General features: G+C 39.8%; 3 protein-coding genes across 5 annotated transcripts; all 3 read left to right on the top strand.

Annotated features, from left to right (window-relative positions):
- Positions 1-337: 337 nt before the first annotated feature.
- LOC109478655 lies at positions 338-2,459 on the top strand. The gene is made up of 5 exons (XM_019780320.1): positions 338-524; positions 1,084-1,263; positions 1,656-1,801; positions 2,033-2,137; positions 2,454-2,459. The coding sequence occupies exons 1-5, from the start codon at positions 338-340 to the stop codon at positions 2,457-2,459; spliced, it is 624 nt and encodes a 207-aa protein (XP_019635879.1).
- A 4-nt stretch (positions 2,460-2,463) lies between these two features.
- On the top strand, positions 2,464-3,663 carry LOC109478726. The gene is made up of 3 exons (XM_019780441.1): positions 2,464-2,601; positions 2,744-2,891; positions 3,270-3,663. Exons 1-3 carry the CDS (start codon positions 2,488-2,490, stop codon positions 3,653-3,655), a joined length of 648 nt encoding a protein of 215 aa, XP_019636000.1. The 5' UTR covers positions 2,464-2,487; the 3' UTR covers positions 3,656-3,663.
- A 711-nt stretch (positions 3,664-4,374) lies between these two features.
- LOC109478699 lies at positions 4,375-17,536 on the top strand. Of its 3 annotated transcripts, XM_019780395.1 has the most exons (14): positions 4,375-4,469; positions 4,858-4,946; positions 6,995-7,959; positions 10,910-11,294; positions 12,137-12,484; positions 12,665-12,713; positions 12,837-12,997; positions 13,813-13,979; positions 14,417-14,599; positions 15,174-15,322; positions 15,572-15,688; positions 16,008-16,160; positions 16,471-16,618; positions 16,860-17,536. In XM_019780395.1, exons 2-14 carry the CDS (start codon positions 4,879-4,881, stop codon positions 17,243-17,245), a joined length of 3,279 nt encoding a protein of 1,092 aa, XP_019635954.1. In that variant the 5' UTR covers positions 4,375-4,469; positions 4,858-4,878; the 3' UTR covers positions 17,246-17,536. The 3 variants fall into 3 exon arrangements, with proteins under 3 accessions (XP_019635954.1, XP_019635957.1, XP_019635955.1); XM_019780398.1 differs by lacking the exon at positions 4,858-4,946 and having other exon boundaries at positions 4,444-4,469; XM_019780396.1 differs by lacking the exons at positions 4,375-4,469; positions 4,858-4,946 and adding an exon at positions 5,717-6,131.
- The last annotated feature ends 27 nt before the right edge of the window (positions 17,537-17,563 follow it).

Below are 17,563 nucleotides of genomic sequence, written 5' to 3'. Positions count from 1 at the left end.
CACATTCTTGTAGGTAATTTTATGGTAAATAAGGTTGTATCTGTTTAAAGGTAAAACTTTTATTCCAACACAACATTAAAGGTACATCTAAAGCTTTGACCAGTCACTCTGGTCTTCCTCAGTAGACTGACCCATTGAGACTTGTCACGTGGTAAATGATGTCAACCCCCGTCACAGTTGAGTGAAGGGTGATGCACCCTGATGTACATAGCCTCTTAAGCTTTCACCCCTCTCAGGAAGTAGTCTTGTTTTGTGTCCAATATTCTCACACATACTACCAACACAGATGAACTTTCATGATAGTATAAGGTGGTATCTGTTTCTTTTTTACAGAAACATGGTGTACATGAGTTTGGACACACTGATGCTGAATGACGATGATGCAGGAACCATCACCAAAAGTCTAGCGGACGGTTTGAGAGGCATAGAGATGTTAGGACAGAACCAGTCAGATGATGTGACAGACCTGATCAAGAGCAAAGAAGACTGCCTGCCAAAGTGGGAGCAGACAATGGTTCGGATAGGTGAGATTTGGTGATGAAAATGATGCTGGCTATAGTCACAACGCAAACATTACATGTATTTTGCTCATTTTATGCCTTCAACAAGTTCTTTGAGAGCTAGATTTTGATTCGGCTATGTGCCCACTTTAGAGAATGTTCACCGCAGTGCAGTTAATTCAATTCAAATTCGATGCAATTTATATTATTCAAAGCCTTTATTTTATTATTCAAAGCTGTTAACGTTTGGCCGCAACATCTGTTATGTAATAGTATGTTCATCTGAAGTGTAACTGACACTGTTAACTGTTCCGAATTGTTTATGTTCTTGTTGTGAGGGCTAGCCCTTTATAATAGCCTCCGGCTATAGTTGGGCAGTCCTGGCTGTATACATATGTGTTATCAGCCTAATAAATCAAATCAAATCAAAGCCATTATTTTGCCTTGATGGCTTGTTTGGCCATGTGGTCACTTTATAACTAAGTATTAGTAGCAATACAATAAATAGATAACGAAATAAACAAATAAAATTAAACCAATGAAACCCATGCATCAAAAATGGTTTCTATGATTTAACATCCAGGTATTATCAGTGACCATGGAGCAGGAGCTAACACCTTCATCAGTTCTGTCCTGGGTTATCGTGAGAAGGTGGCCTCCCGTACAGCGGCTGGGTCCACACAAACAGAGTACACCTCAGCTGACACACAACGCCCACAGAACCTCACTGTGGTCAGATTCCCTGCAGTGTCATTTGCAATAGGTAAACCAACTTTCGTCATCTATTTATTTATTTATTAACAAAATAAAACATTAGTTGCCAAGAAAAGAATGTTATGGCACAGGGTGAATGGATGTAAAGTTTTCACTTACAATACTACAAAATACTAGTAGTCTGAATAATTTGTCTGAGGAATTTGTTGTAAATTTTATGCTAAACTGGATTGTGAGTGAGTGAGTGAGTGAGTGAGTGAGTGAGTGAGTGAGTGAGGGTGAGTGAGTGAGTGAGTGAGTGAGTGAGTGAGTGAGTGAGTGAGTGAGTGAGTGAGTGAGTGAGTGAGTGAGTGAGTGAGTGAGTGAGTGAGTGAGTGAGAGTGAGTGAGTGAGTTTACAATAAAACATTTTCTATTAAGATTGCATGCTTCATACACATAGGGAGACCAGAAGACATCAAGTCCAGGTACATGAAATGCCAAGCTGAGAACATGAAGAGCTGTGATATCTTCATCGTGCTTTGTGGACAAGTTGTAACCACTGAGACCATCTGGCTAGCAGTCCAGGCACTAGCAATGGACAAGAAGGTATGGAAACACAATGTAGAATAATCATACTATTATAATAGTATTATGATAGACTGAGTGTATATGTGTATAGAAAGATAGATAAAAAATATGTAAGAGTTAGAACCTTTATAAAAGATTCTTGATAAAAATCTGAAAAAATCTCAATGCTACTGGTAATTTTGTTACACTTTTATTTCTTAAATAGCTGCAGCTGCATGAGGTCACAAATTTTACAAAATAATTTTTCAGGTTCTATTTGCAAAGTCAAAGTTTGACCTAGAAGATGAGACCAAACCTCCACCAGAGACTTCCAGAGAACAGGGGGTCAAAAAGAGCCTGGCTACTGCAATTCAGGTTTGCTTGATAAGTTTACATACATGAACATAATCACTGCTTACAACAAATCAGAAATGCCAAAGCTATAGAACTACCAACAACCATCAAGATATAGATACATGTCATTACTTGTATTGGAAATTATAGAATGATATGAATAGCTTCCATCCTCCCTAACTATTCAGAAGATCTGATATTCCTTACTCACTTCACACTTCACTATCTTTGATCTGATATTCTATTGTAGCTTATTAACTCTTCACTCTTAAGTCTTGATCATGAATCATAATTATACTTAATAGTTTATCACTGGTTGTTGTTTTATACAGGACAGGCTTAGTGCAGAAGGATGCACCAGGACAGTGAAGATGGATGACATCTTCCTTATCAGTGGGAACTGGAACAATGTCAAGCAAGGAGCGTTTGACATGGCCAGACTGAGAAAGGCAATCATTGAACCACTTAATGAGCTTCAGAAACAGGTGAGAAGCAATAATTTCACTCCTATTAAAATATCGAATGAATATTTCTGTTGAGTTTTGCTTAATACATGTATCTTATGTTGGTGTCCAATATAACCGAAAAGCTTTGATATGCAAACATTAATATTTCTTGTACCAACAGGCCTTTGTGATGCTGTGTAAAGACTACTCCCCGGGTATGATCCCCACCAAGTCTACACTACTGAAACAGATGGTGTGGACACAGGCTGTCCAGTCAGGAGCTCTGAGGCCCTGGGCTGGACTCATGGTGGACACACCTGTAGACCTAGGTAAACTTTCCTTGTGTTGCTAGTTATATAATATACTGTTAATTTGTTTCGTAATACAATGTATGTAATTGTTAACTGCACCACACAAGCTTGTCATCACTCTACCTAATATTCACTGAAAATTGTAAGCATAAGAAATTTGTTTTGCTTCACAAAAAAATGCTGAAAAGTAGTTAAATTTCTAGTTTAAGATCATCAGAAGTAACATATCAGTTGAGATTTGCCTCTACTGCATCTTTCAAGTTGTCCCAGACCATAATCACGGGTCCTATATTCGAAAAGATATTCTTGCTACATCTAAAGTCTGCTTATGCCAGAGATATACAAACCTGTTATGTTAAATTCCCAATTGAAACATGAATTTCTTTTTTATCACAGAGTCAATCAAGGAATCCTGTGATGTGTACAAGAGGTGTTTTGGCCTGGATGAGGCTTCCCTGGAAGACTTGGCTGAGTTATCTGGGATAAATAAGGAGTGTATCCGAGAGTCCGTACGAAGGAAACTGCCCATATGTACAAGTCTCTTGGACACTACTGATCCATTGCCACAACCCAATATCCGTGGGCTTGTTGGCATGATGGCCAAAAATGGCAGTACTCTCATGACTCTTGAAGTTGCAAATTACTCGTTTGAAACGACTGTAAACTGCGGCTCATTGAAAGGGAAAGCCATGCATGTTGTTGCATATTTCCTGCGTAAGATAATCACTGAACAGGCAGAATGTGCATGTGCACTCTATGAGGAACTCTTTAACACCAGATAAGGTTGTGTTTTGTTACACAGGTGAAATGCTTAGTATAACTTTCCTCAACATCACAAAAGCTAGTTTTGTGGCTGGACCGTTACATCTTTTAAGTCTGTTGTTTTACTTTAATTTTTGATATGGAGTTATGGTTAATGTTATACTACAAACAGGGTGCACTCATTCTTTGGTGAATAAAGATGAGGTCTGCATGTGTGTATCCATGTAAAAGTTTAAATCTTTACTGACTTACAGTTATTACAGTAGCTTATATTATCATGGCATAACGTATAAATACCTTAAGCTATATCATCACAGGAAAATACAGTTAGTAATATTTACTGCTAGACAGTCAGTATGCGCCTTTAAGTTCATAATCTGTAAATGGTCCTTCAATATGTGTATTTGCCTTTCACTGGACCAGGTGTTACTGTACTGTGAGGAAAGGCACAATGTCATACAGATCACCTGATTCATGCATCCAATCAGACTAAGCCTACATGTTTCTGTGTACCTTTGACATCTCTGAGTCAGCCAAAATAAACTGCCCAATGATACCAAGTCTGAAGTACATACTTTAGTTTGTTTTGTTACATTGGAAATCAATAATTAAAGGGACTGTCAATGTAAGAGGGGCGATTTGAAACAAATTTTGAAGTAAAAAAAAAAGATTGAATGTGTAAAATGTCTGACCAGTACCCCCGACCTGTTGAAATGGAACAGTCTGGCATACTTGTATATCAGGATGAAGGATGTTTACTCAACGTGATGACGTTTATCTGTCTCAATCACATGATTGTCACAAGTTAACAGTTGGACTGTAAGGTGCGGTGAGGTAAGGAGAACTTTTTTTATGAAGTTATTCATACATAGATACATACATGTAGCACTTAAGATTACGTGTGAGTATATCACCTAGGTAACAGGCAAACATCTCAACCATAATACACCACATGGTTCCACATACAAGATAACATGAGCAGGATAATTGTACAAGACTAGTGGTGGATGCATGTATGAGTCTGATGTTGTTACATGTACGGCTCAAGAAGCTTCTAGCTCAAGATAATTTGGTGTGATGTCAGAATATTAATTTCAAAGATGAAAAAAAGTTTCTCAGTTTCTTTTGGATCCCACTGTAAATATGAATTATAGTTCAATGAACAGTTTTTCCCAGACTGTCCTACCGTGAACATAAAGTGAATCACGAAATTTTATTTCAGACAACACACAGACCTAAGAAAATGGGAAACAATCAGAGCACAAATACCCAAGAGGACCATCCCTTCCTCCAAGTGGTTGATGATGCTGAGTGAGTCTTTACTTTCTTTGTGTTTCTTTCTGCAGATTGTGATGTAAATAAAGTAGGTGTAACTCACTTATTTTTCATGGTACACATGTACTTGCATCGTCACATCAGATTCTGTACTGCAAACATATCCGTTAACAAATAATTCACAGACTTTCTTTTCTCTGCACCTTCCAACACCATGAACATACGGTTCCATGAAAACATACAATTTTCTCAGACTGTACTACCATGAACAGGAAATGAATTACAGTGTGTGTAACAAGTGAATTACTGTGAATTACAGCTGCATACTCCTTAATTGCAGTGTATCACATTCCTAAAGTAAAGTAAAGTAATTCCTAGAACTCTTCCCTGAAATAGAATGATTTGGTATAGTCCTGTGTCAGCTAGAGCCTGCCACTCTGGCAGTATTGTTTTCAAAGTCTTCAGTCCTTGACGCAGGTTTGTTGCCAGATCATGCTCAAGTACCTTTTATCTTATTGTTTAGAGAGTGGGAGGGAGTTAGAGAGAGAGCACTTAAAATGTTTGTATTACTTTTGCCCTACTAAGACCCTGTTCACATTCATTCTGTCTATTCGATTAAATGAGCTATCCGAATAGAAAATTGTCTATCCGAATAATTTTTTGGAGTGTGAACGCTCCAAATCACTTAGATTTTACCCGAATCGATTCCAAAATAATCCACCTTGGGAGGTGGTTTGAAACACTTGCGGCGGTTTCGAATCGGACGAAACCGCGAGTGTGAACGCAAAGTGAATTGGATTCGGGTGGTGTGACATCATTGCTAGCGGTCTTACCAATCAGAGCGTAGAACGCTGGCTGCTACTTACATATTAATGAGAAAATGGCTCCCTGTTTTTCAGGAGAGAATACGTGTTACGAGTTTCTTTTTCCGCGGATTTTCTGACGTTCGTCGCCAATTTTTGGCACGCTATGATAACGCTACTGTTGATACTCTACTGGAGACAACAGATGAGTGATCATTTTACAATCGACGAGAATTTTTGTGGAATGAAACGGCAGTGAAAGCTACGATGCAGCAAGTTATTTTGTTAACAAACTATTTGTCAACGTCTCGTAATTGAAAGAAAAGAGGCGTTTTGTTTTATTTTTTGACGTGATCTTACCTGGTAATTTGTAGTGGGAATGTTTCCAGTACGTGAGAAGTGGGAAGGTGGCGCCTTGGTAAAATTTTCTTGCGAAATATGAGTTTACGAAGCGAGGCTCGTGATACATATAAATGTTTGGTGAAAATATGACGTAGCAACATGGCAATTCTTTCGCGGGCGGGCGCAATTCGAATCGGCGAAAAGCAGTGCGAACGCTCTTGTGGATTCAGTGTCAATTCAGATAGACAATTTTCTATTCGGATAGCCCTTTTAATCAAATAGACAGAATGAATGTGAACAGGGTCTAAGAAAGAGTACCTTTATTACACCTTGTAATATATCATGTCATGTAAATGGCACCTTGTTTTGGGGACAAATAGTTTTAAAGATAAAGGATATGAATATATTAAGCAAATTTAAGAATTTTGTATATGAGCCTATTTTGCAGTGGATGTTTTCTAATGGATCATGCAAATATATTATACAAGATGCTCATCATATTAGTACAAATGTATGTAATGCAATTTGTCCAAAATATGAAAAGTCTAATATCTTAGGAAATAAGGATGACAACGGGTTATAGCATTTTCTCACATTAACTTTTTAAAAGATAATTTTTATTATTAAAAGAGCATGACCATAGCATGCAGTACCATAAAAAGCTGACAGGAGGTCCAAAACTAAATTTGGCCTTCATTGTGCCAACACCTGCACACATACTAAATATCATAAAATTATTCATTCACAACTTCACAAGTTATGCTGTCCACAAACAAGCAAACAAACAAACAACAAGAAAAGGCACCAAAATCATCTTGGTAAAGGCGTTTAGTTTAGTAGCACATGTTTAGTAGTAGATAGCGCTATGGGCTAGATATAAATCAAGATCATGCATGTAAGTTGATCTAACCCACTATGTTTTTTTATCATGCTATACAGAGATGCCCCTCCACTAGAGCTTGGTCTTCTTGAGATCAGTGAAGATGATCTGACCCCACAGCAAAGGCAGATGTTACGTGAAAGAGCAGCAGAAACAGGAGGCAACATAACTGCTGAAATAGCTCTAGAAATTGCAGCTGCTGACAAGTTAGAACCTGCCAAGGTCCAGATTGGAGTTGTTGGTGATGCAGGGGCAGGGAAGAGCACCTTTATCAACTCGTTCCGCAGGCTGTCACCGGGGGATGTGGGGGCTGCTGAAGTGTCTGCAATTGGACACACCACAATTCAGCCAACACCTTATGATGTCCCTGAGAAAGACCTTGTTCTTGTTGACTTCCCTGGTGTGTTATTCAAGCCCAAAATGGATGCCATCCCTCATAAGCCTCAACAGGTTGACTTCAACATAAACAGTTATCTTGATCTCTTTGGAAAGAACATGCAGGAGTGTGACTTCTTCCTCATTTTTGTAACTAATCGCCCGAGCAACAACGTGGTCTGGATTGCCAAAGAAGTGCGCAAGATGGGGAAACGGCTACTGTTTGTCAGATCACAGGCAGATGTCGACATTGAAAAGGCAAGGCGGGACAGCCCCAAAGACTTTCCAAAGAGTATTGACAGAAAAATTTCGGAGAAACGAATGATGGAAAGGTTCAGACAGTCAACAAAGGAAACCTTGGAAGATATTGGGTATGGAAAAGTGGATGATGGTGATATTTTCATCATTAGCGGACTGAAAGATCATGTACACCGTGGTCTTTATGACATGAAGGGACTCAACTCAGCAATGCTCAACTGCCTTCCAACCTGCAAGCAAGAGGTTCTGATAAGGAACATCCAAGACTTTTCTGCAGATACAGTGACACAGAAAGCAGTGGTGATGAGGAAAAGAACATGGGCATTAGCAGCATGGGCAGCAGCAGTCAGTGCAGCACCTGTTCCTGCCCTAGGTGTGGCATTAGACATTGGTAAGTGTCTGTATACAGGGCTTGAGGAAGTCATATTTTCTGCAAATCATCTGAATTTGAATTGGTCACCTGGCACAAATATCACAATAGACGTAAAAAAAAACAAGAAGCCATAGGCGACAATTCTCCGCGAAGTATTATATATTGCAACAAAAAGAAGTAGCCATTGGCAATTCTCTGTGAAGTGTGATAAATCGAACAAAGAAAAATTGTTTAAACGCACGTCGGCTCAGTCATCTTAAGACGCAACAACCAATCAGAGATGCGAAATGCCGACACGTGACGCGGGATTTTCATACAGTCTAAACAACGCGGAAGGGCGCGCGATGCCCGAAATATTGTTGCGTCAATATTCAGTGCCGTGTTTCAAGAGATTAATACCGGGAAACAATTTCTTTTCTTGTTTTGAACGCATAAACATGCATTTACGCTAATCTAGTATGATTCAGGGTTACTTTTTTTTTACCTACCATGGCCAGATTATCTAAAAATGTGTGTATTGTGTGTACAATCTACAGAAAGAGAAATGTACATCAGGTCCGATCATCCGATTTTCATGTTTCGGTTTTTTGGACTCGGTTCATGAACGTATTTTGGTTTGGCTCCTGGAATGTGCGAAAAAAATGACTCCCGGGACTGTCTACAGGGAACACTCGCATATTGCCAACATTCGCGGTGTATCAGGACAGCGCGACTGGTCGGCATTAGCGCAGTCCCTGTAATTAGTAACAGTTGCACATCAATCCGGCCGAAAGCATGATTGTGTAACACAGGCTACTTCTTCATATACCGGCTCATACTACAAGACGCCTTTACAACTAGCAAATCATAAAATTACCCGATCTACTAGTATGTGCGGTTTACCAGCCCCAGACCACATCCGACCACGAGGCCGAGAACACATTGATGGGTTGCTCAAAAATATTGTCCATTTTTTCAAAGAGCTGCTCCACTAGGGCTGCGTACCTAAACGTAACATCAGGTACAGGTACAGGTACTGGTACAGAGGTTTAGGTACAGGTCCGGACCTGTACCTGTACCTGAACAATTTGACAAATTAACACGTGTTCTTCACTTTTTCAATCATGACACAGAAACAATAATAAAGTGTTGGAGGGAAGGGAAAATGACTGACCTCTGACCTGATTTGAGTTTGTTGACCAATCACAACCCTGGATCAGCCACACTCTCGCGATGTCTCGTGAGACTGAGGATCTCAAATCAATCGACGGTGTTTACATCTTTTCCAGTGCTAATTTTTCGTCTTTGTGGTAGGATTTACCTATCTTTAGTCATATACATGGTGTAAACTAGCTATTTCGGTATTTACTCGTTACTTCATGATCCGGTATTTTGGACCTGTACCGAAACGATTTTTACGGTATTGGACCGGTACAGTGTACCGGTCCGCAGCCCTATGCTCCACTATTATATTTAAACACTATGGAGTCATGGAGCGGCCCAACCCAAAAATATTGGCCATTTCGTGTACAGTGGAGCGGCCAGCATGCTCGTTGCTAGGACGACCGGCCAGTTGCTACGTGACTAAATACACGCCGCCACTAGGTCGCCACAGCCGACCAGTTTGAAATCGATAGGATTACGTCATCGGTATTTACATTTCGTAATGTTGTCCTCTGACCACCCCACATTTCCGTCCCCATTAGCCTGACCGCCACTTACAACTACCGGTCACATAAACGGCCGGACGAAAACATTTAAACGACATGGGGATGTTTCGAAAATAACCATTTACTCCAATATCAAAACAGCTACGGTAAAAATAAAAAGACGTGCATCATCCCGGACATAATACAACACCACATGCGAAATTACACAGAAATGCGACATACGGAAGAATGCGTTTTGGCTGCGAACATCTTCCAAAAAACTTGGCATCTCTTAACCATGGGCAAAAACATCTGGAACCACTTATAAAAACCACCCCGTATCTGCATGAACTTTTACCCCCCCCACTGCTATTCCAAACAACGCGTTTTTCTGGACCATTCCAATTCGCCTCGTAATTGTAGGGGTGCGTCTGCGATATTACATTGACCGCGAAAGCAGCAACGGCAAAAATACACATTCGTGCATCAACACGGGCATGCCCGCAGACGGCGTGTAAAATTGCGTGCCGATTACACAAAGAGAACCCAGTGTTTTGACTGCGAACATGAAAAATCAGCCGATTACAACACTCCGTCCGGAGGTCCTGACCTCCTTCACGGAGTAACAACACACTCTAACACACACATCTCAACAGCTAACTAGTATGAACATAGTCTTATTTTCACAGTTAAATCTTGCATAACTACAGACAGACATACACACAAACGCCATTGAAAACATACATAACCTTCTTGGCAAAGGTAAAAAGTAGCTACCAGGGAAGTCTAACATCTTCTTGTAAATGGCATGTAATGTTATATATCCATTGCCCATAATTATGAGATTATAACGCCAATAACACTAAAATACACCAGTTCCAGACCTGAGAATAGTCAACTGTGATAAGTATTATTTGATGAACAAGTTGTTGGACCAAAAATACACTCTTCTGATGTTGGGTAAGATTTCAGAATCTTAGAAATCAGCCTTTCAGTTCTTAATTTTGGCCGCCAGTAGACACAATTAAATTGCCATGAACTCGCACAGTGAGCATGGCAGCAGCTTCAGAACCTGATACAGTGCCTGGCTCATTTTGAGAAGCAAACAAAACTTTAGAACTGTATGTAGTCACAATAATTATGCAAATTTGTTTGCTTTGCAAAAGAATCTCATTTACGAGCAGTTTCATGTTTGACCATTTTCAGGAAATTGTATTTTCAGCGTTATTGGTGTCATATGGTGTTTAGGATGCACAGTCCAGTATTTATCTGCAATAATGTACAATATGATCATGATATATGGTCAATATTGGTTGATTTGGATTTTTTTCCACTTACAGCGGCACTGTTTGTAGCATACAAGGCACTGCGCAGAGCTTTTAACATTGATGATGCATCTCTTGAGCAGTTGGCCAACATTTGTAACAAATCAGCTTTCACCTTGATGAGGTTTCGCAACCAGAATTCGACACTGTGGAATGCTATCAAGAACAGCAGTGGTCCTGTGGCACTACGAAATCTTGCTGCTGCTGCTGCATCTTCTGTCACAATTGCTAGCCTATTAGTAACAAGTGTTACTGCAAAGATAGCACTTCCAATCATCGGTGGCATCATTGCTGCTCCGGCTTCCTTTGCTCTGATAGTGCTCCTCGTACGAAAGTTCATCGAGGAGATGGAGATGTGTGCAACCAAGCTGTTCAAGTTCGCTTTCAGCGAGGATGTTGGGTATGATATCTGTCTTGTATACTAAGTCTTGTAGTTCTAGTACTCTTAAAAGAAAGCCAACTAAGCATTTTATTGAACACAGAAATCATTTAGGTGTTGCTTGTTTATTTATGCCTATGTATGTCTAGTATGCTTATTAATGATGATGATATCGAGTTACTTCCTTTTCATATGATTAAGGTACTAGTACTAAATCTACAGGCATGTGGATTATAGATATCTTGCTCAATTTAGCATCTGCTGACTGATAATCACTTCAGAACAGATGGTAAAACACTATGACCATAGAATATACATCAGTTATCTGTACTTAGCTTTTGCAGTTAAGGCCACAGCATGTAAATTCTATAGGGCGGGGAAAAAAAACAAGAAGGCTCTTTCAAATTTTGAGGTCATAACCCTGGTTAAACAAGAACTGAGGTGACAAAACATATAATATCACAACCAAACAGATCTTTTTTTCTTGTACTCAAAAGTGTTACCTGTCCTCGTAGATGTGTAAAGACCTCAATTAAATTCTAGCAAACGGGTAGCCATACCATCATGGGCAGCTACTATATTGGGTTGGATTGGATACGATGAAACATGTCAGTGTACAGAATTTGCAATCAGACACATTGACCATCGTGTCTCAAGTTTGCTGGATCCCTGATGGTCCTATAGGCATTTACAACACATTTGCCCATTTTCGGCATGTTAACCACTGGGTCAGGTCAGAGGGCAAAACAATTTCTTGTTTTTTTTTTCAAAATGAGCCAAAAATGAATGTGCACACAGATGTCATCCATAAACATTACTTGCTGTGGCCTTAGAATGCTTCAAATGATTTCCAATCTTGATAGGCCTGCCGACATTGGCATTGTAGGAGATGGAAATGCTGGAGAGACATCCTTCATCAAGTACTTCGGCAGCTTGCTTCAAGAGGAGGAGGGAGATCAAAGTAAACCCATCACAAAAACCAGATTTCACACAACATTAGACAATGTTGTACTTGTGGAACTCCCTCCTCCTCATGTGAAAAAGAAGCTGTTTCGAAGAACCTTCGATGAAGAGGCATACATGAAGAGCTTTGCTGATGACATGAGAGCATGCAGTGTGCTCTTGGTGTTCATTGGAAAACCCATCAGCGAAGGACTGCTCACAATTGCAAGAAAGGCTAAAGAGATGGAGCTGGACGTTCTGTTCATAAGGTAAATATTACTCACTTTATGACACACTTTATAAAGATACCAATTGAAAATTTATTTTCGTACATTGGTCTGCAGATTTACAGTCAAACCAATGCATTGCTATGGAAAAAGCAAAACATGTAAATTTTCAAGTAATGCAGGTTACTTTTATTCACCTATTACATTGTATTTTTCTCACAGGACATGTCTGGATGAAGACGAACTCATGTATATTGACAGCATTCGAAAGGTAGGACATACCACCATCATGGAATCCTAAATATATAATCACTTGTTTGTCAAAAAAATCCAATTAAAGTCATGACATAGAGCAAGAATTCTTGATTCAACCACATGAATTCTGTGCTTGCAGGAAGCCCATAAAGACCTCAAAGCCAACATTGATGACATCGCCATAACTGACATCTTTGTGGTCGATGTCCAATACGACAGTATAGTTGAAGACAAATGGGACATCAGCTTTCTCAGGACAGCAATCCTCCATGCCATTGACAAGATTGACATGACTGACAGGTACAGAATATATACTAATGATTAGACTATCCCTAGGCTAGATAATCTCCTATATATACCATGTCATCTTGGTCCATCTCTTTGTATCCAAAAGCCACCATGATAATCATATTACAGAATTTGTGTCACGTAAGTAGTACTTGCAATTGTATGTCTTTATATGACTACCGTATACGGTATACATTAAATACGTGATGGCAGCAATACTGACTTTTAGATGTAACATCTATGTCCTACCAATTTGTTGAGCTTATTGAAATTGTTCTTGTTTTAACTATCTTACTTCAAAGTAATATCTCATGATTGTAATATGCAGTCAAACTTAAGTTAACTTAACTTAAAGACGACCACCCAGGGGTTGGAGGAAACATTGTCGTCTTAGACAAGTGGTCTTCTTATACAAACACCATGGTGACATGGCAAAACTGTGTAAGAGTGAACTGCAAACAAGATTTCTTCCTTTTTTACAATACCTCCCAGCTCGTGCCATTTTACATTGTGCAAAGACTGTCATGCTGTCAAAATCAATGGCAAACTAGCCATCAATATTGGCGTTAGTTTTCATCAAATCTGCCACATACTTGAAAATCACACCGCTGTCATAGGCAAAGGTTGGGCCATGTGCAGCTCCAAATAGTGCCAGTCACGGTCGCATTTGCATGGTTGGCTTAGGCAAGTTGGTAATATGGAGGGAAAACCAGAACCAAGAAAAAATGTTGTTACAATGTATGGCTGGATGGCTGGCTTATAGAGGTGGTTGCTGGAACAAGTTTCATTGTCTTGGTACATTTGACATCTGAGAAATTTTCTTTCAGAAACTTGATGCTTTTGGAAAAGCAGGAAGATATGCCTATAATTGCACTGAAGGAGGGTAAGAGCGGCAGACCAAGTGATGACATACTGAGGGCACTCAATGGATGCACAGGGACCATCAAACCAACCTTACCAGACTGGAAGACAGCAGTCATCTCTATTCAACTCGGTAATTCACATTCAAATTAGTCAAGAGGCAATGTGCATAATTATGTTTGTTGTGACATTACACATATAACCTAGTCCAATCATAGTACAACAGGGTCACTCAAGGCTCATTCCATGCACAAGCGTAATGAGTAATCAAAGGCAATATCAAAGCTTTTAAGTCACACCTTACAATGTCTGATTGCAACTGTTATAAATTTGTATTTTGTTACTGTTTATACTGTAACAGCAACTGTACAGTTACAATCATTGCTTCTTTATTTCTTGACTCTACATACTATCAAGGACATCACTTAGGATTGTAGAATTTCTGTCTGTGATTCAGCAGTTATGTAATTTACAAACCTATCAGAGTACGGAAAAAAACAGGTGGTAGCTGCTGACAGGATATGATGACACATAGTTGCTAACAGATATGATGACACTTTAAACTTACAGGGGTGATTGGTGATGCAGAGGAAGATGCTGACATCACAACATTCAGCCAATCCCTTCTTGGACTTGACAACCTGAGGAGACCAGCACAGGCTAGTGACCCTGCCCAAGCAACAGTGTACCGCAACCCAGGCCACCCATGCAACATCTCTGTGGTCCACTTTCCACCTGCCTCACTTTCTCCTGGTAACACCTGTCTGATATCAGTAACACATGAGTAAAGAGACTCTTTTTACACAACCAAGTCTTTTATTCAGCAGACATTTCAGTGACCGTCTGTCACCTTCCTCGAGGCAATTTTGACTGGTTCACAATCACAGTTTGTGTGTACATTTGGGAATGCATCTATAGCAGCGACACCTGTGCTGCAGTGCAATGTGAACCAGTCAGAACTGCCCTGAGGAAGGTGACAGACGGTCACTGAAACGTTGACTGAATAAAAGACTTGGTTGTGTAAAAAGTGTCTCTTTACTCAGTGTCTCACCAACCTGATGAAACTATTCACGGATCAGTTACAACACTTTTCTTTTATTTCTTTCCTGCTTAGTATGTAATGTGATAAACTTCCAGTCAGAATGTCATCATAACATAAGCACATGGAAAACCAGTAAAAAAAATGTGAAGTGTGATTATGTAAGGGTCAGCTCAATTATTTGTAGATCTATTTCAGAGATGTGATGCATAACTTTAACCTACATGTATAACAGTTCTTTTAACAGGACCCAGACTGGTACATGCATACTTTACTCTTTGTCTGCAGGACAAAGCGGAGCCCTGTATGTTTCCCGGTATATGGAATTCCATGGAGACAAGATGAAGGACTGTGACCTGTTTTTGGTCTTCTGCCAAGACAAAGTGACTGAGGAGGCAGCTTGGGTGGCCAGCAAGGCTATGGAGATGAGTAAGAAGGTATGAAGCTGACATTACTAGTCTTTGACTTAGGTCCTAAGCCTGTATTCCCAACTTGTACATTGTGCATATACTCTAGTAAGAATTCTACCATGAATAACTGATTACAGATAAATGAAGATTTTAACATGACATACCGATATGCTTATTGTATGATTAAGGTAACAGAGTCAATAAAATATCCAAGTATAATTTGCAATAGCAGTGCTTGTGCTTGAATGTTATCTGATGCTTTCTTGGCATTTGTAGGTGCTTCTTGTTGGATCAAAACATGACCATACAGCTGCTCTAGGGGCTGCTGCTGCTCTTCCAGCTGAGGACACAGAGAACAGGGAACTCTGCCACAAGCTAACAAAGCAGCTTCAGGTTTGAAATGACTTATCTCTCTAATATCATTGGCAACATGTCACATGTAAAAATCTTATTTTCCCATATTATTTTAACATTCTGTGCTAACTTGTATTACCGGTAACAATATTCACTGAACAAAAAATGCAACTGATATGACTGCTACATATGTACATGTATTCCCTGTAACAGGTCCTAAGGTTTTCACTATAATAATTCTTTTGTCAGTTTTGTAACTTGTGTTGTAACAAGGTTAAAATTTTTAACCTCCTTGGTTGTAACAAGTCCATTTCAGTGTTAGGTAGTAATGTTAAAACATCTTTTCTCTTTCTTGCAGCAACATCTGCACAATGCAGGCAGCACTGAGGTGATGGGTACAAACAGCACCTTCATCATCAGTGATGAAGCTGATGATATGCTGATGGGTAAGCTTGACATGGTCCGACTGAAGACAGCCATCCTGTCTCGGCTCAATGACTTACAGCGACAGGTACTATGTTTTAACATAGTAAAAGACTTTCCATACAGTAGGTAATGTCTATTCTTGCATAATGTATTATTACCGGTATACTGGTACAGCTACTTTACACATACATTTGTAGCAAATGTTCCAACACAAGGGGTTGTTCTCACTTTAATATATTTCGACCAGTCACTCTGGTCTTCTTCAATAGACTGACCCAGTGAGACTTGTCACATGGCTTCTCTTAAGTGTTACATGAACACTGGGTCAATTGCAGTATGTTTTATCAACACACACCTCCTGTTGCAACTGTAAGTTCATACATTTTCACCTGCAGGCATTTGTGATCTGCTGCCCAGACTTGTCCCCTGACTTTGTGAGTAAAAAGGCAGGTGTTCTGAAGAAGCTGGCATGGGTCCAGGCTGTAGATGCCATGGATGTCAACCAGGGACCTGGTCTGTTGGTCGAAACACCAGTCAAGATAGGTATGTGATCTCCCTTATAATACTTTTAATAGCAAATCTTAATGCTATGCCTATGCAAATCATAGTGACTGCAAGTGTTGAGGCTAGGAATTTGACATGTACATTTAGTTAATGTTCCAAAGACAATAGGCTTACTACCAGTAAGTAAGTCTGACCTAATTATGTGAACATGAAACAGGGATGTACAAATGTAGTCATACTTCACACAGGTTAATCAGTGATGGTCCACTTTCTTTTCCAGAAATAGTCCGTGAAGCCTGCGAGCTGTCCCAAAAGTGTTTTGGGCTGGATGAAGCGTCTCTCACCAAGATAGCAGCAGTATCTGGTACAGACGTACAAGAACTGAAGATCTTTGCACAAAGAAATCTTCCCATGTGCACAAAGCTGTTGTCAGAAGACACAGACCCCACCCCTCCTGACAACATCCGTACCTTAGCAAGTCTGCTGTCAGAAAACAGCAGCACCCTCCTGACCCTGGGGCTGGCAAATTGGGCCTTCTCAACCACAGTTTCTATCACAGGGTTTGGTGGAAAAGCACTGAATGTTGTTGCTTACTTTCTGTGTAAGATGATTGATGAACAAGCAGAGTGTGCAAAGGAACTACACAACTTTGCCTTTCACAAATGAAGACCTGGGGGGTTTTGAATGCATGTGCTATATATAATGTTCATACTTGAATTCTACATGCTCCAAAGCACATACATGCATGACTTTGTATGCCCCCTTCAATGTGTAAGGCAAAGCTACCAGTACGAGAACTCCTTGATTGTGTACTGGTCTGTCGTACCATACCATGTATTCATCTTGTTGAGTTATGCAGTAACCAAGAAAAATTCAGATAAATTTTCAAGCACCCAGATCATCAGAGGTTTATAAGAACTAACTGTCAGAGCTTTGTAGAGAAGGCTACACATGTATGTCTTCATCTTCTTTGTGCTACAGTGA

The sequence above is a fragment of the Branchiostoma belcheri genome, unplaced genomic scaffold, assembly GCF_001625305.1.
Source record: "Branchiostoma belcheri isolate BF01 breed outbred unplaced genomic scaffold, Haploidv18h27 scaffold45, whole genome shotgun sequence".
Taxonomy (NCBI): domain Eukaryota; kingdom Metazoa; phylum Chordata; class Leptocardii; order Amphioxiformes; family Branchiostomatidae; genus Branchiostoma; species Branchiostoma belcheri.
This window is presented reverse-complemented; position numbering and strand designations above follow the sequence as displayed.